Source organism: Micromys minutus (genome assembly GCF_963924665.1).
Source record: "Micromys minutus genome assembly, chromosome: 1".
Classification (NCBI taxonomy): Eukaryota; Metazoa; Chordata; class Mammalia; order Rodentia; family Muridae; genus Micromys; species Micromys minutus.
The window spans coordinates 243,902,170-243,926,450 of NC_137969.1; the positions used below are offsets into that span (position 1 = coordinate 243,902,170).

Here is a 24,281-nt window from a genome sequence, read left to right on the forward strand (position 1 = left end):
AGCCTGCCCACCTTAGGACTAACTATTGTCTCTTGGGACACACGTGGATTCCTATACGGAGGTAATGGATAGCTCCCCAATTGCTCAGTTTCTCCACTAGAGGGCAGTCAGTATCTGACTTTATTATAGGAGGTACAGTCCAGAGGCGCAATGTAGCTGACGTTTCCATGGGCAACCTTCTCCCAATAGGTGACTGAAGCCAATGAACAGGTGGGTAGCCTCTGGTCCTCTGATAAGGCAATTCTAGGGTGCATCCTCCATGGGTCTCAGGTAGGACGGATTTCCGGTTGCCTCGAGGGTTAACTCGCTCACTCTCAATCCTTTGCTGGTTTCCTGGTCTCATGTTTGCCAGGATTATCAGCTCCTGGAATAACGGCACCGCAAACCCTGTCTTGGGCTTGTGAGCAGGACTCACCAGTAAATTTCTACCATTTCCTCCCTATATATTCTTTTATTAGTTAGGTTTTGCTAAACTATTCTAATAAACGAGCCTCAGCAAACTTTGCCCAAAATGCCAAAGAACCCCGTGTCACCTCCCCATAACAGCACATGGCATGACTTCAAAGTGTTCTGAGTCAACGGAGGGACTCTGCTTTACCCAGCCACTTAGGGTCCCAAACGCTCGGCCATCTTACCTGCTGCAGTTTCAGACGAAAAGAGGGTCGGTGTGTTTGGAGAGACACAGGAAAGCACAGGGCTCAGCAGGGCATCCCTTCCTCACGTGCCTCAAGTCCGAGCCAGTCCTGTGGCTAAGAGAGAGGTGGGAGGCAGAGAGAGAGACACAAATGCATATGAACAAGTCAGACTGCCTCATCCGTTTGGTCCATATGACTTCTGGACCAAAACCAACCCAAACTATCAGCATGTATCTACCTTAAACACAACCAGCTAAGATATGTTACTTCGTTTTTGTGATTTTTAGGTAACCGAGGAATCAGGCACCTACTACTTAAAGATGAGTTGCTGCAGGCATCTCTGTCACTGTCTCACGCTCGCTCCGTACTAGTCACCACTGGATTCCCGACACATTTCAGTCATGAGCCCCCAGAAGAGACGGATGGCCCACCGGGAGCCATCGCTTTAGCCGCCTTTCTGCAGGCTCTGGGGAAGGAGACCGCCCTGGTGGTAGACCAGAGAGCCTTGAACTTGCATAGGAGGATTGTTGAAGATGCCGTTAAGCAAGGTGAGCAGTGATGTGGGCTCAAGCCATTTCCTCACACAGGCCTTCAGGGGCAAAGACTGGAGGAACTTGATGTGCCTGCCTTCAGCCATGTACCAGATCCGGGATGTTTCCTTGTAGCATGGTGTTTTATCTCCAAGTCTAGAACAGCTTTGTTATAAGCAACAAGAATTTTATTTTATAGAAAAAGATGTTGAGGTTCCAAAAAGTCCAAGTGATCTAATCAACCACTGTTGTCCGCATGGTGAGCAGTCCTCCTCCTCCACCACCACCACCACCACCACTACCACCACTACTACCACCACCATCACCACTACCACCACTACTACCACCACCATCACCACCACCACCACTACCACCACTACTACCACCACCATCACCACCACCACCATCACCACCACCACCACCACCATCACCACCACCACCACCATCACCACCACCACCACCACTACTACCACCACCATCACCACCACCACCACCACCACCACTACTACCACCACCATCACCATCACCACCATCACCACCACCACCACCACCACCACCACCACCACTACCACCACCATCACCACCACCACCACCACCACCACTACTACCACCACCACCACCACCACCACCACCACCACCACCACCACCACTACCACCACCATCACCACCACCACCACCACCACTACTACCACCACCACCACCATCACCACCACCACCACCACCACCACCACCACCACCACCACCACCACTACTACCACCACCACCACCACCACCACCACTACCACCACCATCACCACCACTACCACTACCATGCCAGTACTCTGGAGGTCCAAAGCTATGTGAACCCAATCCAGAACCCCATGGCATAAATCTTAGTGAATATTTAAAAATACATCCCTCTCCTCACTGTCCCTATTTCTTCCCTCAGTTTCTTGGCTCTGTGTCCCAGGAATCCACCTGAATCCCATCTCAAGTCTTGGCTACAGGGCAGCCAAAATGTTTGAGAATAGAATTCTGTGAAAAAGGAAGCTTGGACCAGTTACATGTCACCTCTATGGGGGAAACTCTAGGGAGACCACTGTGGGGATAAATAGGGACAAAGCCAGGATTTCACCTTGGGGTCCTTCACAAGAAGGAGGAGGAGGGATCAAGGAATTCTAGGTGGATCAGCAAGTGTGACCAGAAAACCATAGGACACGTGATCATGTTAAGCTCTGCTCCAGGGCCAAGAGAAGGTGCTTTCTGATTCGGTTCTGTAGCTATGTTTAATATTAATTATCTGGGGGCCGGGGGGGGGGGAGGAAGAGAGAGCCCTGTGACCTGCTCTTCACCTGGGAGCTCAGTTGGATTGGTTCTCAGGGACTTGGAGCTGACTGGCCCCCATCCATATACAGCTGCTCTATTGGATTCTGTGGAACTTTATTTATTTGCTTGTTTCTTTGTTTGGATGGATGGATGTAAGGATGGATGGATGGTTTTTCAAGACAGGGTTTCTCTGTGTTGGGGTTTTGTTGTTGTTGAGACAGGGTCTCACTGTGTAGCTCTGGCTGTCCTGGAACTCAATCAGTAGACCCAGGCTGGCCTCAAACTCAGAGATCTGCCTACCCTGGCCTCCCAGGTGCTGGAATCAAAGACAAATGGCTTCACCACAGCCAGGCTCAAAACTTTTGTTACATTTGGATGAAGCAAATGCAGCAACAACTTGTTCAAATTACTATTGCAATTATTTTACTGATTGCTGAGACCTAGAGGGGGAAAAGGGAAGAATTCCTTTTCCCCTCTCATGGGCACAAGCCCAACAAGAATTGTACTCTATAGCTCTGAGAAGGAAGCCACATCTCTCTAATTCTCTAATCCACCTTGACAGGGTATCCTTCTCAGATATGTGGTTCATGTTACCTGGCTGGGCTCCCTGGTACTCACTCCCCTGACTAGCATCTGACACAGTACAGCCATGGTAAAAGGCTGTACTGGCTGGTTTGTGTCACCTTGACACAAGCTGGAGTTATCACAGAGAAAGGAGCCTCAGTTGAGGAAATGCCTCCATGAGATCCAGCTGTAAGGCATTTCTTCAGTTAGTAATCAAGGGGGGAGGGCCCAGCCCATTGTGGGTGGTGCCATCCCTAGAAAGCAGGCTGAGCAAGCTAGGGGAAGCAAGCCAGTGAGTAGCATCCCTCCGTGGCCTCTGCATCAGCTCCTGCTTCCTGACCTGCTTGAGTTCCAGTCCTGACTTCCTTTGGTGATGAACATTGATAGAGAAGTGTAAGCTGAATAAACCCTTTCCTCCCCAACTTGCTTCTTGGTCATGATGTTTGTGCAGGAATAGAAACCCTGACTAAGACAGTGGCTTGCACCAGACTCCAGGAAACTGACAGGTATCGAGACCATCACGGTGCCACCCTAGCAAAGTCAGTGGGTGGCCATTACTCTACAGACGGCGCTCAGAGAGTTCATGTGGTTTACCCACATTCGCTTGCCTCTAAGTCCCGAGTCCAGGGACACTGACTAGGGTGCCCTGTTGGCCATCTTTCCTTCCACTTGAAGATTTGCCCTGGGCCTGTGAATAAGCCAGGATTCTTCTCCAAACTTCTGAGAGATGAATGAATGAAAACCAAATGAATTTCATTTGGAGAGATATGTGTATTATTTTTCACATAATCTACAATAATGTGTGTTATTTGTGCACTCACAACCAGTTTCACTTTGTAATCACTACTGTAAGTACTAACCTGCCTTTGATGGCCTCAACTGCAGTGGATCTGAGAAAAGTGAGACAAGACCAGGAGTGTGAGAGACTCACAGGCAGCTCTGGGTGTCCCACAGAGAGAACAGACTCTTCAGTGACACAGCTTCAGTGAGACAACTCATTTAATGGGGGGGGGGGGATAAAGGCTACTTAAAACTTTGGAGGTGGATAGTGGCTTCAGGGTGAATGTACATCATTGGTCCAGGCCAGGGTGCTGGGGATGCCTCATTTGCATAAAGAGGAATTCCGGGTGCTGCTGGACATGACCTTACACGAGGAGAGAAAATTTAACCTGGCTAAAAGGCTATGTGATCTCTTGGGGGGGGGGGGGCAAAAATGGGAGTACGGGGTTCCATGTGCCAGGACATGCAGGCTCAGGGTAAAATCAGGGAGCTGTCCAACTCCTGCTGATCTCAGAATGAGATTTCTAGGATTTAAACACACCTCAACCTCACTCTTACTCAGTGCCTGCCACCTCTATCCCATGACTCCCTGGCCCCACACTAACCCGAGTCTCGGGGACTCTTCCTCGGTTATTAGTCTCCTCCGAAGAAATGTTTGCCCGGAGAGGGAACTAGTAAGGTCTAGGAATAGAAATTTAATGGCTGGTTTTCAAATGTCGACTTGCTGCAACCTAGAGTCACCTGACAAAGGAGTCTCCATTGAGGGATCGTTTAGATCAAGCTGGCTTGTGGACACGTCTGTGTGGAACTGTGGGCCCAACCATGGGTAAGGGCTACTGAATAGTATAAAAGAGGAAGAAGCTAGCAGCAAGCAGGCAGCATGTGGCATTCCTTGCTCTCTGCCCTTGACTGTGGATGTGGTGTGATGGTTCAAGGTCCTGCCTCACCTTCCCTCCAGCCAATTAACCCTTTCTTCCCCTAGACTGCCTTCGGTCAGGGTGTTTTATCACAGTAACAAAAGTTAAACAAAGAACAGGAGCTGCAGTAGCAACACAGATACTATATCTGTTTCTGTATTAGTGTCTGTGTCTGTATCTGTAACTGTGTCTGTAATTGTGTCTGTAGCTGTAACTGTAACTGTAGCTGTATCTGTATCTGTAACTGTATCTGTAACTGTGTCTGTATCTGTAACTGTAACTGTATCTGTGTCTGTAACTGTATCTGTAACTGTGTCTGTATCTGTAACTGTGTCTGTATCTGTTCTGTATCTGTAACTGTGTCTGTAACTGTGTCTGTAACTGTGTCTGTATCTGTATCTGTGTCTGTAACTGTGTCTGTAACTGTGTCTGTATCTGTAACTGTATCTGTATCTGTTCTGTATCTGTAACTGTATCTGTAACTGTGTCTGTATCTGTAACTGTATCTGTATGTGTTCTGTGTCTGTAACTGTATCTGTAACTGTGTCTGTATCTGTAACTGTAACTGTATCTGTGTCTGTAACTGTATCTGTAACTGTGTCTGTATCTGTAACTGTGTTTGTAACTGTGTCTGTAACTGTGTCTGTAACTGTGTCTGTAACTATCTGTAACTGTGTCTGTATCTGTAACTGTATCTGTAACTGTATCTGTATCTGTAACTGTGTCTGTATCTGTTCTGTATCTGTAACTGTGTCTGTAACTGTGTCTGTAACTGTGTCTGTAACTGTGTCTGTAACTGTGTCTGTAACTGTGTCTGTATCTGTAACTGTATCTGTAACTGTATCTGTATCTGTAACTGTGTCTGTATCTGTTCTGTATCTGTAACTGTGTCTGTAACTGTGTCTGTAACTGTGTCTGTAACTGTGTCTGTAACTGTGTCTGTAACTGTGTCTGTAACTGTGTCTGTAACTGTGTCTGTAACTGTGTCTGTATCTGTATCATCTGTAGCAACACAGATACTGCGTCTGACTCTGATCAACTTCCTTGATGTCTGAGCATCCATTTTCTTTTATAAAATGCAAAGTAACAATCACTTTGTGGAACATGATTATGGAATTTAAATGAGAGAGAGCATCCATATCAAGTGCTAGGCCATGCCTGGGCATCTAAACAGTGCACAGTACCCTTGCTGGCAGGGGGCCAGAACAGACTGTCCAACATACCACATATCGCCAGGTCTATACTGATCCAGTTCAACTCTCTGTCCCCTTCCAACTCTGTAGTTCAGTCAGAACTAAAAGTAAACCTATGCTCCTCTGAATTCTATCAGTGTACTGAAGGAGGCCACTCAATAATGGCTACAGTACTGCCCAAAGATACTTTTCAAAGCACAGCACAACCCCAGCACTGACATGGTTACCCATTGTCTTTATTTTCAAGGAGTTCTGAAGACACCAATCCCCATATTAACTTACCAAGGAAGATCCGTGGAAGATGCACAGGCATTTTTGTGTAAAGATGGAGACCCCAAGTCTCCTAGGTATGTATATGGTACCCCGGATGGAGTGCATGGTGGTGGGGAAGACCTTGCTGACAAGGATTTTTAATACATCATCCTATGAAAGACATGAGGCTGGGGATATCAGGGTCTGCTTAGAGTCCCATAGAACATGTCTAGAAATAGATTCATGCCAGCAGGGAAAGATGGCACCCATACCTGACAAAATAAGAAACAAAGTTAGCAATTGTTCAGCAATGGGATCTTATAGTAGTCAAATAATTTCAACTGGGGGCGGTAGCCAAAACTTTCAGAAAAACAAAACAGAAATAGCATTGTACAACTTGTACAGCAATGAAAAGTGCTCTCCTGAAACTCTACCTCCCCACTCCTTCTTTCTACTTTATACATCCCGTGTGTGTGTGTGTGTGTGTGTGTGTGTGTGTGTGTGTGTGTGTTTCAAATGTTGCCTGTTCTAAGTAGTGCTGCTCCGAACAAGGGCAGACAAACATCTCATTAGTTTCCTGTTTTCAGATCTTACCAGTATGAACACTGAAGCTGAATTTCTGGATCATATGAGAAGTCTGTTTTCAACACTTTGAAGAATAGCTAAACTATTTCATCTTGAAGTTGGGATTTTGAAGAACTCATTGTGGGAACATTTAGAGATGTGAAAGTGCTAGTTCTATGTTCTCACTTTGGATTATCAAAACAACATTCCTGCTAACAGGGACAGAGAGATGGTGCTATAGAAGAGCATTCGCTTTTCTTGCACAGGACCTAGGTTCAGTTCCCAGCACCCACACTGGGCAGCCCACAACTGCCTGTAACTCAAGTCCTAGGGCAGTGGTTCTCAACCTGTGCTTCATGACCCCTTTGGGGTCACATATAATACAATATCCTATATATCAGACGTTTACATTATGATTCATAGCATAGCAAATTTACAGTTATGAAATAGCAAATAATTTTACAGTTGGAGGTCATCCCAACATGAGGAACTGTATTAAAGGGTCACAGCATCAGGAGGGTTGAGAACCATTCTCCCAGGGGATCTGATAACTCTCTGGCCTCCACAGGCACTTCATACACATGGTACACATACAGACAAGTAGGTACACACACCGGCACAGAAATAAAAGTGAACTTTAAAACGTTCCTGCTAATAAAGATACCAACAGCAAGCCTGGATGATGCTTACTGAGCTCTGAGTAGCTGCAGGTCCCACAACAAACACTTTCTTAACCCTGCCAATGCTATAGATGCCCTGCAGATGTGTGATCCCTCCAAATGTGTGATCCCTGCAGATGTGTGATCCCTGCAGATATATGATCCTTGCAGATGCATGACTCCTACAGATGTGTGATCCCTCCAGATGTGTGATGTCAATCAGATGCATGATCCCTGCAGATGTGTGATCCCTCCAGATGTGTGATCCCTGCAGATATATGATCCTTGCAGATGCATGACTCCTACAGATGTGTGATCCCTACACATGTATGATTCCTGCATATATATGATCGCTGCAGATATGTAATTCCAGCAGATGTGTGATCCTTGTAGATGTGTGATCCCTGCAGATGTGTGATCCCTGCAGATGTGTGATGTCATGCAGATGTGTGATCCCTGCAGATATGTAATGACTGCAGATGGAAAACATGAGGTATGGAAAGGTAACATGTAGTTAGAAAGACCAAACAACTCACTCAAGGTCAGTGACAGGAAGATTCAGAGCGTGACCTGTGTGACAGGACTCCAACCACTTGACCACCATGCCACCTGTGCTCTTATTTCTCTACCTCTTTGTCTCCTGAGGAATCCATGTCATGTTTCATTCATTTGTTCTTCTTTCAAACTTATTCCTAATTGTTTAACATCTGTGATCTGAATCCGAGAGGTTGAAATGGAGGACAATGGGCCCATAGCAGCCACACTCAGTTCCTCTCTGACTGGCCACTCTATGGATGAGGGATGTTGGATGGAGTTTTAGTGACATCTCCCAGACACCCAGGTACCCTGACCTTTCAGCTTCTTACACTATTGGGTTGCAGAAGACCCAAGTGGCTGTTTGTTAGAAGGTTGGATAGAAAGATGGAGAAAATTAAGGGGGCATGGAAAAGAAAAATAGTCTTCATTTCAGACACTCCCAGAGAGAAACTGAACACAACTACAAAGTCCAGAGAAGCACAACTGGGGCTCTTGAAGGGGATCCAAATTTGGTTCCCAGCACCCACACCAGGCTTTGACCTCCATGTCATTTGCTGTGGTACACAGACACACTTAGCCACACTCAATAATAATAGAAATACATTTTTAAAAGTAATAAAAGTGCAAAGTCATCCTTAGCTACATAGCACATTAGAGGCTACCCTGGGCTACAAGAGACCTTGTGTCAAGGAGGAACAACAGAACCAAAACCAGCAGAAGGCTCTGCTTACTCAGGCCCAGGATGTTTGTAAATGTGGCTTTAGCCAAATTAGCAGTCACCCCCCCCCCCCACTTCATCCAAGCAGTACACCTTATTGCAAAAGGAATATTTTAAAAATAAATAAACCAGCTCACATCTTTTACTTAACTTTAAATTTTTGCTTAATCTTTAAGCCTTATTATAAATTGTACCCTTTTAGCTGTATAACTTGGTCACTATATATATATATATATATATATATATATATATATATATATAATTTTTTCACATATATTGCTACTAAAAACACCTTAGTGTTTCTTGCCCTCTTGAGAAGCCTACCTCCGTGTCTAGGATGTGTACTGTCCTTTTCTGGTCTTTGTGTGTGGCAGGAGGGGGTGAGGAGAGGTGGGGGAGGGAGACATATTGTCCCTACTTAAATCTTTCTCCTCTCTCTCAATAGACTTGCTAATTTGGCTTCTCTTGGACACGTTTTGAAATTCTATTTGCAAAGTAGTCAGCTCAGTGAAGGAACCGGCTTTACCTGACCAAGGTCGCAGGAACTCCTCAGGCTTCTGGCATCAGCCCTGGGTTGTGTCTTTCCATCAACAAAGTAGTGAATTAGTACCTGTGATGATGGCTCTTGCCCAGAGTAGGCAGGTCCTCAGTCAGGTTCATAAGGAAGTTAAGACACCAAGGGCCATTCACAGGGACACACAAGGTTAGAGCCAGGGAAGCTGCCATTTTCCCTGTGAAGATTTACCACCATTGCTTCCGGGCAGATTTGACCACATGGTGGCCATAGAACGTGCGGGAAGGGCTTCTGATGGCAATTACTACAATGCGAGGAAGATGAACATCAAGCACTTAGTTGACCCCATTGATGACATTTTCCTTGCCGCACAAAAGATTCCTGGAATCTCATCAACTGGTAAGTGGGGGCACTAAGAATTCAGCATGAAGACATCATTGCTAAGCATCCTCTGTTGACCCTTGAGCAGGCCAGGAAAGGGTTATGTGGTCACTGCTGCTTTCCACCCACCTCCAAACTGGGATTTGTTTATTTCAGCCGGTCTAGACATGAATGACACCATTATTAAGAAATGCAACATTCCCTTTGGAGCAAGGGAAGTGACACACATTGGACATACTCAATTTGCCCAGTTCAGAAGTCATTAACTCATCATGAAATATTAACAATAGTCTACAGCCATACCACCCCGAACGCGCCTGAGCTCGGAAGCTAAGCAGGGTTGGATCTGGTTAGTACTTGGATGGGAGACCGCCTGGGAATGCCGGGTGCTGTATGTAGGCTTAAAAAGAAAAGAAATATTAACGATAATGAAATCAAGGCATGGTGTATCACTGTGACCAGACAGGCTGGATGTTGCCATGTGTCACCTGAAGAAATGCTTCACTTTTTAAGTATATTAAATGTGGGGTAAGCAAATTGCTAGTGTTAATAGTATAATCTGATAGATTTTGTACTGAACTCCATACTTTCCCCCCCAGAACTCTCACAACCACTATCCTATTCTAAAACATGAAGTAGGGAGGAAGTAGACGAGAAAATGAAGCCTAGAGGGGTCCGAGCAGGCTGGCTAATTAACATTGCCAGCAGGAGGGTCTAGCCCCTACTGTTCTTATGACTGAGCCAGTCTCCCCTTCCCCCCCACTCCCCAAGGACACAGATCTTCCTTTGATGGGGGGTGGGGTGGGCAGGGCTGGGATAATTAAATCCTGTCTGTCCTCTGTTGTTCTCCAAGCCTTGAGTGTTTCCCAGACCCATTAGTCTCCTCTGACTTTTGAGGTTTTGAGGAGTGAATGCAAACCTTCTGGGATGATTAGAAAGTTTCTGCAAATCCCCAGATCTTCCCAGAAGAGGCTGTGGGTGGGGCACACGCAGTGTGGTCTGCTTGGTTGGTTTCTCACTTCCTGTCCCTCTGGGCTGGGCAGGTGAGTCTTTTGGCTCAGTCCGATCACCAGTGTTTGAGGTCGTCTGGTTCCCCTCTCCATCAGCTCCCGAAGGAGAGCTGTTCTAGCCTCTGTCCAGCACAGTGGTTCTCAACCTTCCTAATCCTGCAGCCCTCTAATACCTCCTGCTGCTGTGACCCCCCCCCCAACTGTAAAATTATCTTGTTGTTACGTCATAATTGTAACTTTGCTACTGCTATGAAGTGTACCATCCGATAGGCAGGATATCTGAGATTTAACCCCCATGAAAGGGTCATTTGGACCCCAGAGGAGTTGCGACCCACAGGGTGAGGGCCACTGCTTTAGCAGAGTTCTGTGTATTTATTATAGGCCCTTGTAGAAGAAACTCAAATACAGTAATCCCAAGTTCTGAGGGCCAAGGAGGTCCGGTTTTCTGTCCTTAAGGTGCTGGGGCGTGCCCCTGCATAAAAAGTTATTAGGACTACCCTCACAGTGCTATACAGGATGGTACCCAACTCCTGGAAGTCTCCACCTACTCTCTCACCTCCCAGTAGACAGCAATGGGTGTTCCCGGTGGGATGCTTCAGGTGTTAACCGGATGCCCCTTTGGTTTCAATCTAAATGAACAACATAACAGATTTTTCACATTCCTTAAGCAGAAGCTTTTACAGCCGTGCTTCTCAACCGGTGGGTCACAAAGCCTTTGGGGCCTTGAGTGACCCTTTCACGAGGGTCACAAATCAGATGTCCTGCATGCCGGATAGGTACATTATGATTCATAACAGTAGCACATGTATACTTATGTGGTAGTAGCGAAAATAATTGTATGCCTGGGGTCACCACAACATGAGGAACTACATTAAAGGGCCGCAGCATTGAGAAGATTAGGAACCGCTGCTTTAGAATAAAGCACAGTTCACCTCTGCCAGCAGGCTATTGGCCAGTCACACGGTACAGCTCAGCGAGAGGAGGCAGTGTGCGGGAGCTACTGCCTGTCACACACCCTTGTCTCCAGTGGGCCTGTCAGAACACAAGGCACCCCACCAGTGGCTGGATGTGGTGACCTCACAGAAGACATGGTCCCACTCCAGTGAGCTCCAAAGTCAGATTCATTCCTAACTCTAGAGGACCTGAAGAAGAATTAACTTCTTGTTGTCAGAAACACATTCAGAGCCAGTCACTGGCACTCGGGGAGGAGCTGTCTTGTCCTACACCCCACCCACACACACACTTTGCCCCCATCCCGTTTACTGACTCTGCTTCTCTTCCCTCAGGCATCGGGGATGGAGGCAATGAGCTTGGGATGGGCAAAGTAAAGGAGGCCGTGAAGAAACGCATTAGAAATGGAGACGTCATCGCCTGCGATGTGGAGGCTGACTTTGCTATCATTGCTGGTGAGTACCTGGGAGTCACAAAGAGCCTGGCTGCTCTGCGTGAGGGGCCTGGCTTCAAGCCTGACCAGGCGTATTGAACAGTTTTTAATCACGGCACAAATACCTGAAAGAAACAACCTCAAAGGAGGAAAAGGGGTGGTGGGTTCAGAGCACAGCTGTTGGGTTTATTGTTCCCAGGCCTGTGGAAGTGCTGCCTCTTCCATGGTGACCAGGAAACAGAGGAAGAGCCCTTGTGCTTCCTTGGCTACTTCTGTATGCGTTCTATCTGGGTTCACACCCTATTAGACGGTTCTGCTCATACTTGGGTTGGGTCTTCCTCATTCAGTTGCTGTCCAACAGGCAGTGTTCTCGGGAAACGCCCTTCCTCACAGATACACCTGGACATGTGTTATACTAATCCCCCAGACGCCTCTCCATCTGGTCAGGTTGACAATCAAGGTGACCATCTCAGTAGAACAGGAGCTTTCCTTCTGTGCACCAGGGTCAAGGAGAACCCTGAGTGGGAACTCAGCCATGCAATAAACAATGTCAAGCATTGTTCTTTTCTGGGTTCTGGGACAACGACAGAGAAGATGTGTGCCAAAGAATTTTTTTCCAGAGTTGAGAGACAACGGCCATGATGAATATACATAACAGACGGTACAGTGATGACAGGAGTGAGGACAAAAGAGCCCGGGACAGATGAGAGACAGGAGAGCCACTTTGATGAGCGGTCATCGAGTACCTATGAATGGGAGAATGTGTTTCCATGGCTCCTTTCACTGACTTCTGCCTCAGGTTCCTGTCCTTCCTGCTGTTGCCCTTTCCTCCCAGAACCGACCTTTCTTGTGTGTTCAGGTGTTTCAAAGCCTGGCTTTCTCTTAGCCTCACCAGAAGTTTCTGGAAATATTGACACCTGAAAAAAAAAACGCTATCTTCTGCTCATGGTCAGAGTCAGCCTGGAGAGGAGCAAACACACTCTGGGATAGGAAACGTATTGCTGAGTTGCTGGAGGTTCACTACATAAACCTGTGTTGAACTTCAGGGAGCCAGGGCACCCCTTTAGTCCCAGCACTTGGGGAGGGGCAGAGGTATGCAGACCTCTATGAAGTTGAAGCTAGTCTATACAGTAAGCACCAGAACTCCAAGCAAGCCAAGGCTGCACAGCGAAACTTTGTCTTAAAAAACCAAAATCCAGGGCTGGAAAGGTGGCTCAGTGGTTAAGAGCACTGACTGCTCTTCCAGAGGTCCTGAGTTCAATTTCCAGCAACCATGTGGTGGCTCATAACCGTCTGTAATGGGATCCAATGCCCTTTTCTGGTGTGTCTGAAGAGAGCGACAGTCTACTCTCATACATAAAATAAATAAACAAATGTTTAAAAAAGGAAAGAAAAAAAGAAAGAAGATTAAAAAAAAAAAAACCAAAAAACCCAAAATCCAAACAAAAACCAATTCCAGGGAACCCAATCAGGGGCTTATTTCTGGGCACTTAACTAGGGATTTATAGTGACTACCAGAGGAAAATCTCTTCCTGCTTAGGGGGAAAACTAGAAACAAGGAACTGTTCAGAAATATACCATCTCACTCCATTCTAAATAAGATCCGGCCTGAAGAGAAACCAGTCTGCTGAGCTGTGAGCAAACCACACTTACCTAGGAGAAGGGAAATCCCCAGGTCCAGCCACTGCCACCATCCAGCGAGAGAAAGGAGATACCCAGCTCTACTTCTAAGGAAAGAAACCAAGGAAGAAGAAACTAAATGTAACATTAATCAAAAGAGGACAGAAACCACTATATTAATTTCAGTCACAGCAGGCTTCAGAACAAAAAAAAAATTATCAGAATTTTTTTGAAAGCACATTTATATTATAAAAGAGCCAGTATACAAGGGAGATATAACAATCCTTTGTTTGTATGTATCTAATACTGGAGTGGTAATATATATATATATATATATATATATATATATATATATATATGTATATATATAGTATAATTATTTATATATAAATAGATATATTGAATATATACATACATATATATATATTACACACACACACACACACACATATATATATGGAGCAGAGAGAGCAAACCCTAAGTAGGCCAGGATTTTTTCTCTCAGGCTCAACCCCAGTGATGTACTTCCTCCAACAAGACCACACCTTCAATGCTGCCTCCCAAACATCACCTTCAACTGAGTACCGAGTATTCACTTGCACACGGGCACGTCTTCTTCAAACCACCACTGAATGCGCATATTAGAAAATAAGACATGGGCTGGAGAGATGGCTCAGTGGTTAAGAGCACTGACTGCTCAATTCCCAGCAACCACACGGTGGCTCACAACCATCTGTAATGGGATCTGATGCCCTCTTCTGGTGTGTCTGAAGACAGCTACAGTGTACTCATATATAATAAACAAGCAAACAAACAAACAAATAAATAAATAAATCTTTTTTTTAAAAGCACACACACGGCCTCTTTAAGAAGAAAGAAAGACAATAAGACATAATTAACCCCAGCTCTCTTAGCTCCCACCTGCAGGAAGTCAGAAAGAACATATGAAGACTAAAGAGTCAGAAGAAAACAAAGAACAAAAACAGTCAGAAATTGGAACATTAGAAAAACAGATAAAAAGCAACAACACCAAAGGCAAGTCTTTGAAAAGATCAATGAAGTTGGTAATCCAGCCAGGCTGAGGCAAGCAAGAAACTATGAATTATTATTAGGAACGGAAGAAGGGACGCCTCTGTAGGTTTTGTGGACGCATAAAGGATGAGGAAGAACTATTATAAACAACTATAGGCCCTCAAACTTGATTATACAGATAAAACTGTATGTTGAAAGACGTACACATACAAAAAGAAATAGTTCTTAAGGAAACTGAAACACCAAATCAATACCTTTCAAAACCAAAGAGCACAAGGCCTGCGTGGGTCTATTGATGAACTCTAAAACATTTACAAAAGAAATAAGTGTTGTACGGAGTCTTTCCGAAGACTGGGCAAAGGGAAAACTTTGTAATTCACTGTATGACTCCAATCACCTTAAAATGACACTACAAGAAAATTATAGTCACCATGTTTCATGAGCATGAACACTAATTTAACAGGGCAGGGGAAATGGCTCAGCAAGTTCAAAGATTTGCCAAGTAAGGTGGCCTGAATTTGAGTCTGAGACTCACATGTGCCCACTCACACTAGTGCATAAATACATTCTTACACACACACACATGCGTATTTGTAACAGACCCCAACGATATACAAAAGAAACTTGTCACTAACGAACTAGGATTTATTTCAGATGTGAAGGATAACAAGCTAAAGAAGAAAGGTTACATGATAAGAAAAGAGATAAAAAGACATAGTTTTAAAAGTCTAGCCAGGAGTGGTGTGGTACGAATGTCTTTTCTCACAAGATTTTTAGCATCACACTAGAATCCTCTTAGTGCAAAGAAGTAAAAACTAAACATTTCCTGTTCATGGAAAGGAGTTCTCGACAGTGTTGGATGTTAGTTCTCCCAAATTAAATTCAACACAGAATAAAAGAGCTTCCCTGGAAGTTGTTGCAGGGACACTGTATCAGTTGCTTTATCATCACTGGGACACAATCCTGAGAAAGGATTTAAGGGAGGGGTTTGGCTCACCGTGTGAGAGGTCCGGTTCACCATGAGTCAGTAGGAGCTCAAGGCCTTGGATCGCACTGTGCCTGGAGTCAGGAGTCAGGAAAGATGACTGGTAATGCTTAGCTCATGTTCTCCTTTTCTCTTTTCTTTCCTTCCCTCCTTGCACCCATTTGGGTGTGTGATTTATAGCCTCTGACCTCCACCCCATTTTATGGCACATGCATGTACCTGCACACACACACACACACACACACACACACACAAATAAATGGATATATATATATATATTTACCATACAGAGCTGAGAAGATGGCTCACCGATTAAAACTGCATGCTGCTCTGGCAGAGGATCCAAATTCAGTTCCCAGGTCCCAAGTGGTGGCTTACAACTACCTGTAACTACAGTTTCAGGGGATCCAATGTCCTCTGCTGACCTCTAAGGGTTCTTGCATGCACATGATGTGTGTGTGTGTGTGTGTGTGTGTGTGTGTATCTATCCTTAGTGCACACACATATACATTAAGTAAATAAATATCCAGCAGTCACACTTTGGCATGTATTATGCCTACACAGAAACCTGCACCGCACACAGTGTTCATTTGTTATTCAGAGAGAGAGAACCACAAAGGAGATGAGGAACTCTAAGAGAATATCAGTAAATGCACAAGCCAGTTTGAAAAGGCTGTGCCATTTAAACCCAGCTATACGATGTTCTGGAAAAGGAGAATTACGGAGACTGTGGAATGATCATCTGAACCCGGCTATATGATGTTCTGGAAAAGGAAAATTACGGAGACCATGGAATGATCACCAGTTGCTAGGGACTATGTCAAAGTTTACAGTGAGTTCAGCTCACAGAGTCTCCAGCACATGAGCTTAATTAAGTAAGCTGCTGTCAGGGTCCCTCTCATCCTTCCCATCCCCCACGATCCAGGTCTGATAGCCACGACCATTGTTTAAATATAGCATCTTGTTCATTGAAAAGATGATGTCATCGTAAGGCCAAAGGCATTCTTAAGATGCAGGTAGTGCAAGGTGACGACACAGGCAAATATGCTGTGTCATCCTACCATAACGCAGTCGGTTTTAGCTTGCCTGTCAGCTTCCTCCTCAGTACACAGCCTTTTGATATCATTGTAAACTGATGAACAAGGCGTTTAAATTCTGCCTTTTCCTTTCTTATGGCTTCCCAAACATGTTTTTTACTTTCTACGGTTGCAGGGGCTGAGGATGAACTCTAGGATTGTACTATGAGAACAGACTTCATACTGCTCAATTGTACTCTCACAAATGGTGATGTTTTGGATGAATGGATCAGTAGAATACTTAATGCTATATAAACTGTACCTTCAAAGATGATGTTGAGACAGGGTCTTACTGTTTAGCCTTGACCAGTCTGAAACACCATACATGAGGTTGTCCTCAAACCCATGGAAATCTGTCTGTCTCCACCTCCCAAGTGCTGGAATTAAAGGCATATGTGCCACTATGCCTGACCCAATTCTGATATTTTAAATAGGTGGATTGTGGGTCTGGGTTCTGCCTCTCGTGGTTGGGTGTCTGTGCCACCATTATACCAGCTAGGAGAGGGCAGGGCTGGGATGGGTGGGGTCTGTACTCAAGACTGAGGAGGGTGGAGCAGAGTCCTGGATAAATAGGATCGCAGGGCTCCAGTCCAGACAGGAACATTGAAAGTGTTACAGTTCTTACAAAGGGAAAAAGAGCTGTGTGGCCAGCACAGAGCAGGTGGCCTAGGTCTTGGGTCGCTTGGTGGCAGCAGCTGTGTCAGCCACGAGTCCTTGCTGTGATGTGAGCCTCTGTGAGTGGGAGGGGAGTCTGGCCAGGCAGGTGGGTCCAAGGTCCAAAGATGAGTGCTTTGGGGGTAACGAGCTTTTCTCCAAGTGTTACATCTCGGTAAAAACAGCCAGTCTTAGACAATCCTCAGTGTGTGCTTTATTCCTTGTGGACAGGAACTGTATAAACCTTGGGGAATGAGATGGGATTTGGGGGTAAACATATTCTATTTGATGAGGCTAAGATGTTGGTGTTGTTCTTTTTGTCTGGGGAAGGATTCTAGGGGCTGTGCTATGTGACTAACTACCCAAGATCACCTAGTTAAAAGTTGTGGTTACATGCCCCCAAAGCAGGCATAGAGACGGGGAGGAAGTTAGCTCTGCTCCTGCCATCTTAAATCTCTGAGATGTCTAGGGCTTGAGCGTGCTCCACCTCAGTTAGTCCCATGCCCATCCCTCAGGTGGCACAGTCTGTGTGTCTTACAGTGAATAGTTTAACACTGCCAAAGTATACACCTAAACATGGTTACGCTGATGACTTCTCCTGATATTTTAAACAGACAAAATACATGATAGAGAGGAAATTTTTTAAGCACTACTGACTATAATCATAAAGATGGTTAAGGTGGTAAATTCTAATGTGAAATTTTTGGAAAGTTAGAAGATGATGATGATAGGTAGAGAGATAATACATTTGTGTATACAACATGCATGCATAAATAAATACATGATAAATGATTGATAGATAGATGATAGATGACAGATAAACAGACAGATAGATAGATAGATGATAGATCGATAGATGATAGATAGATAGATAGATAGATAGATAGATAGATAGATAGATAGATAGATAGAGATAGGTAGGTAGGTAGGTAGGTGGGTAATTTCTTTGTTTTCACTCATGGGTCTAGGTTCATATAACTCCCTCTCCAAGGTAGACCATAGAATTTCTAGAATTTCTCTTCCCCAGAGTGGGAATCTACTCCCATTTTTAGGCACCATAAGAAATTTTCCAATCTACCCCTGTCTGAAATGTCCTAAGTCCTGCTCCTCACCCAGTAAGAAGGATGTTGCACAGAGAGGCCAAGAGCCCAAGAAAGCCAGTTTGGCTGAGCTCCCACCCTGTCTGCTAACATAGCTCTCCACCCAAGCCCAAAAGAGTTCAGAGAGCTCCCAGATAGCCAGACACATGCTGTTCCTGGAGGACAGAGCAACCATCGAGAGCACCAGGCCTCTTTCTGTGTGCCTGACCAGTGTACCTTTTCATCTGGATCTTCCATAACACCCTCTGTAATAAAACAGCCTTCCCCTGTGGCTGTTGAAGCAAGTTAATTAAATCCAATAAGAGCTTTCAGAAACCCTCATATATAACCCGTCAGTCAGAGGCCATGATGAGCGACCCAGGGCTCAAATTGGAATCAAAAGAGGAGGAGGCAGTCTTGGAGACCGAGACCTCAGCCCCGTCCATGGGCTCTGACATGGTTGAGATGCGTAGCATCAGAACTGAACAGGACGGTCGCACACTCAGATTAGGCATCTGTTGCTACAAAACTGTTAGATTTGAGAGAGAGAAACACCTATACCCTCGGTGGTCACATCACCTTCTCTGTTGCTGGTGTGAGAATAGGGAAAGCACCATTTGTTTTTTTTTGGGGGGGGGAGGGGGGTTCCCCCTATATTCATGTCATGTAGATTTTAACACAATTAAAAACTTTTAAAAATCATGTTTAAAAGAAAAGGACTGTGAACTCTGAAGGGAATGGCTTGAGGGACATCATGTGCCTACAAGGTGCTCGCTGTGTGACCTTTACCCTCCCATATCTGTTCCTAAGTTGCTCACATGGTACATGATACTATGCCTTTTAGGACTCCAAAGCTAAATCACACAAGACATTTACAGCACAAGGGCCGACTGAAGGGCCGACTGAAGTGATCAACCAAAGCAACACTCTTTTCCCGTGAGTGCTCCGTTGATGACTCAGTCCCCACTCTTTGTGTAGCACTAGTAAGCCAGCTGATGACCTCTGTAGGATACGACCATAGACCCAGACTTTTGCCAGTTTCAGAGATGCAGATGTAGCTACAATATCTTAGAATCTCAGAAATACGATCCGAGAGCTGCCGTGTAGCCTTCATTGGCCGTGTTTGGCTGTACTCACTGGGAATTGTGTTTGCACGTTTGTTTACCTGGCTGCTCCCACCACACAGTTCTCTGTCTCCAGCTGAACTCTACCCAGACCATCACGTCCACATTAAATGACTCTTTTCTGTGACTTTTTCCTGAACCAAACAGAATAACTGGTATCTTATCAGTGGTCCCATAGTCCTTTGCAAGCATCTTATTCATGATCGGCTTACCCTGAGGCTGGCCTCTCATTTCGATCTGATTATCCTCTTCCTTTAAAAGAGATATTTACCTATTTGTGTGTGAGTGTGTGTGTGTGTGTGTATGTGTGCATTGTGTGAGTGTATGTATGTGTGAGTGTGTGTGAGTGTATGAGTGTGTGTGTGTGTGAGTGTATGTGTGTGTGTGTGAGTGTATGTGTGAGTGTGTGAGTGTATGTGTGTGTGTGTGTGTGAGTGTATGAGTGTGTGTGTGTGTGTGAGTGTATGAGTGTATGTGTGAGAGTGTATGTGTGTGTGTGTGTGTGTGTGTGTGTGTGTGTGTGTGTAAGTCAGAGGACAACGTGCAGGAATCAGTTCTCTCCTTCCACTGTATAGGTTCTGGGGACTGAACTTGGCAGCCAGAGTTTTACCCACTGTGCTCATCCCCCTCTCTTCCTTAATGATGATGCAGAGTCTAGAGCTCAACAGATCTTAGACAGGACTGAGAACTCACAGGTATCAGAAAGTAGATGAAATGGATTCGGGGAATGGGCCCTGGGGCCTGGCTGACAGATTAGGGAAGGATGTCTGAGGGTGAGTTAGAGATGGTCTTCTGCACAGAGAAGTGACAATCCACTGTACCCTTGGGCAGTGCTTTAGTGTGGGGATACTCTGGAATGGCTTTCTATGGTGGCTGTATCTTTTCCTTTAACAGCCACTAACAGGGTATAGCCTTAATAGCTTCAAGCAATAGCTCTCAAACTTTAGCTTGAATCCAGCATACCTCCAGGGCTCCCTGAAACTCACCTGCACCCCAGCAATCTTGCAGAAATTCTGATTCAGGAGATCTGGGCTGGGACCCAAGAACTTGCAACAAGTCCCTGGGTAATCCTGGTGCCTGCTGTTTGTGCCAGTGGTCTGGGGTGGCACCGGATGCTCAGAGGCAGAGCGATGGACCCCAGAACCTTTACAGTTCTATAATGGAACTATTTTCCTTTTGCATTCTAGGTGTTTCTAACTGGGGAGGCTATGCCCTGGCCTGTGCTCTATACATTCTCAACTCATGTCAAGTCCATGAGCGTTACCTGAGGAGGGCAACTGGGCCTTCCAGGGGAGCTGGAGAACAGAGCTGGATTCAGGCCCTGCCATCTGTCACTAAGGTAATTCATGGCAACAAGCCGCTGGCCAAGATACAACTTCCTTGTTGGATGAGAACCAGCAGGCCGAATGCTCCAAGCTGTAGGACCACATCAACCACCATGCTCCCCAAAGTGAGCCTTGAGGGAATTTCTCCCTGATGGGCCAGGCTGAGTCACAGAATTAGGCAATGCTTTGATCTACTTCTGGTCCTATATAAGACCCGTTCAGAGAGATCCTTTCCTTTCTGGTTCAACTTTTGGCAGATTGCTTTTCCCTCTCAGAGACCTGGTCTTTGTAAAGTGAGTACAGTCAGCCCTGTTGTAAGAAAGAAATGCCTGACCCATGGAAGCCATTGTCCAGGTTATGGTCAGGAGTGAGGTTGGGAGTCCTTACTGTTCTGGTCACACAAGTGACAACTCAGTCAGGGTTCTAAAGCACTTTGGGTATCACACATGCTGAAAGTGTGGGGGCAGATCAGATGGGAAAAAAGTTCTGTGAGTGTAGACTAGGAGTCCACCAGATTTGGAGGGGGTGGAGGGAATGAATTCCAGGTGGGAAGAATAGGAACAGAGTATAAGTTTGACCCCCAGATGTATAAGATTGCTCTTAGTTGGAGAGTTGTAGGCATAAGTGTGATGGATGTCAGGGGAGGCCCCAGGAGCCCCCAAATCCACCTTCAAAGGCATTCATTTATATATGTACATATATTTATGTGTGTGTGTGTCCTGGAGACATCCTGTTCACCAACACTGATTCCAACCCCAAACCTCTCCCACGTGGGAGCTTCTTGAAGGGTCAGACTTACAGGACATAGATGAAGTATTAGCTTCTTGATGGGTGGCCTCAAGGAGAATCTGAAGTACAGTGTGTTGGTCCAGAGCCCTGGTTAGTGGATTAGTTACTCTTCCGTTGCTGTGACCATGACCAGGAAGCTTACACAGGCATTTGCCTTGACTCACAGTTCTAGAGAGATAGGAGTCCATCTGTGCCAGGGGAGCTCAGCAGCGAGCTACAGGCATGGTGGCTGGAGCAGGAAGCTGAGAACTCACATCCTCAATCACAAACGTGAAGAGAAAACAAACTGCAAGTTGCACATTAGACTCAGTGCTAAGCCGGTCTTTCCGGCTCCTGACTTGGGAGGCCTAAGGCTGGCCAACGAGTAAAGTCCAGACCAGTTCTCTGAGGTGTAGACACCTGGAGACCTGCTGGCTACTGACTGGGTCAATTTCTAGGGCTGTGTATTAGTTAAACAAGAAACAGACAATTGTGGTGTCTACCAGCCATTACCCTCCCCCATTCCAGACAACCTCCCATGTTTAGAGGGTCTTATAGCTGCTTTTTATTTTCTTCATGTTGTTTTGTGCAGTCCTTCCTGGTGAATTTGGTATCTCTCTGGCGTGGTATTATTCTTTTCATTGTGGAGGGAGCTGGTGGGCTGTAGGTGGTAGTCTTGCCAAGACCACCAATAAGAGACAGAGCTAAAATAGGAGTTAGAGTCTCTCTGATTCAGACTTGGGGCTTGCCTCAGGTGACCCAGAAGTCTCTCAGCTCCTGAGGATGCTGGGACCTGAGTGTGAGACCCAAGTGACATTTTCATAGGGGAAATGGTCTAGTCTTCTCTGGGTGACCCAGAGGGCTGACTGGTCCTTCTTTACGCTTCCTGAATTTGAACTGGAAAACATGGGGTGGGGGCGGCCTCCCACATGACTTCTGATTCACACAAACACAAAGTGTGAACCCGCCCAGACAACCCCCAGAGCCCCACACTCAGCCTCAGGGAATGGAAAATTTCTCCTCTTGGCATGGATATTCAGCCTTTCAGAAGTGAATTAACAATGCCCTGCTCTCAAGGAGGAAATGGAAAGGCTTGTTTTTAAAGCAGAACCTCATTTGCTGAGCCCCTCCTGGGGGCCAGACCCAGGCTTGTTCTGGGAAACAATGCCCAGTCAGATGGGGCCCCTGGGGAAGAAGCCTGGGCAGGGAACACAGTGACAAGGGAGCCCATTCTCCACTCACCAGCACCTCCACCACCACCCCCTTAGTTTGGGCTAAAATCCTGGCTCAAGCAATCTTTACCTTAATTTCTACTTCCTGAGTACCTCAGACTATAGGTACTCACAGCTTCCAAACTTAGTTTTATTTTTTTTAAAAAATCTAATTTGCTTTTTTTTTTAAAAAAAATCATTTTCCATAGGCATTGGCCCACCATGTTCCAGAGTGGATTATTAGCAGGTCACCACACATCCAGTCTCTAAGCCCAGAAGTTACCCTGGGACCTCTTTACCCATCCACCTTGACTCCATCCTCATGGCCTACACCTCACTTTAGTACTCTCCTGCTTCACTGCAGCAACCTGGACAGGACTTCAGTCCCCAGCTCTGCCCGAACCCCGGAGGACCTGCCCCCTCTACTTGGTTGTCTAGAAAACAGGGTGGTCCTTCCTGGAAATTTGCTGGGAGTGGCAATTGGCCCAGTTGGTCCCTCTGGGTTTTAGAGGCTGGAATGCCAGCCAGTTCCTGACCTGTTAGCTCATCCTGCAGACTCCACAGCCCCCTCCATGTCCCAGAAGGATGGGAAGAGTAAGGCCAGGCAGTGTGCTGGGAGGAGACAGCTCTGTGGTACCACAAGTGTTGCCTTGTGAAGAGAGAATATTCATAATGGAGAAGAGGAGTGGGAGATTCCAGCCCAAACAAAGGGTGGGAGATGCCTGTCTGGGCTGGGGAGTGCCTGCCAGGGGCTCTTGACAAAGATGCGTGTGGAAATGTCCAACACTTCTCTGTCTCTCTCTCTCTGTCTCTCTCTCTCTCTGTCTCTCTGTCTCCTCCCCTCCCCAGTGTGTATACATACATATTCATGTGTGCACGTGTCTTTGGTACACTTACATGTGTGTTCACATATATGTAGAGACAAGAGGCTGACTTCAAATGTCTTCCTCAATCTCTCCCCTCTTATTTTCTGAGACAGGATTTCTCACTAAATCTAGGCTAGAATGGCCAGCCAGGAAATAAATCCCACAGTTGCCTCGTGTCTCTGCCTTTCCAGCTTTTGCATGAGTGCTGGGGACTGGGGTCTCATAATCATGTGGCAAACACTAAAGCACTTGAGCCAGCTCCCCAGCTTCTCATCACTTCATTGTATGAAGTGTTGGGTGAGCATCCACAAGGCCCCTCACTCTACTTATTCCTCGGCTTTAATGTCCTCTGATAGTTGCCCTGTGATTAGTCGGTGTAGGCTGCTATAACAAAATGCCATAGACTGGAAGGCCCAAACAGCTCATTCTTAGTTCTCCCAATTCTAGATCAGGGAAGTCCAATACCGAAGGTTCTGCAAAGTCAGTGCCTTGGTGGACACACTCTTCCTGGGTTAAAGATGGCTGGCCTCTCACAGCCATGGCCTCTGCTTCAGTTCCTGCCTCCAGGTTCCTGCCTTGAGTTCCTGTCCTGAGACTT

At 45.9% G+C, this 24,281-nt stretch overlaps 1 protein-coding gene across 2 annotated transcripts in view; it reads left to right on the forward strand.

The window, feature by feature from the left end:
* The window catches only part of DGLUCY (D-glutamate cyclase), an 82,076-nt gene that overhangs the window by 55,400 nt on the left and 2,395 nt on the right, over positions 1-24,281 (forward strand). For both annotated transcript variants that reach the window (XM_080924771.1, XM_080924772.1), the window contains 5 exons: positions 923-1,183; positions 6,172-6,271; positions 9,419-9,567; positions 11,846-11,965; positions 20,701-20,852. In XM_080924771.1, the coding sequence (XP_080780897.1) occupies positions 923-1,183; positions 6,172-6,271; positions 9,419-9,567; positions 11,846-11,965; positions 20,701-20,852 (782 nt within the window). The remainder of the gene's footprint in view (positions 1-922; positions 1,184-6,171; positions 6,272-9,418; positions 9,568-11,845; positions 11,966-20,700; positions 20,853-24,281) is intronic.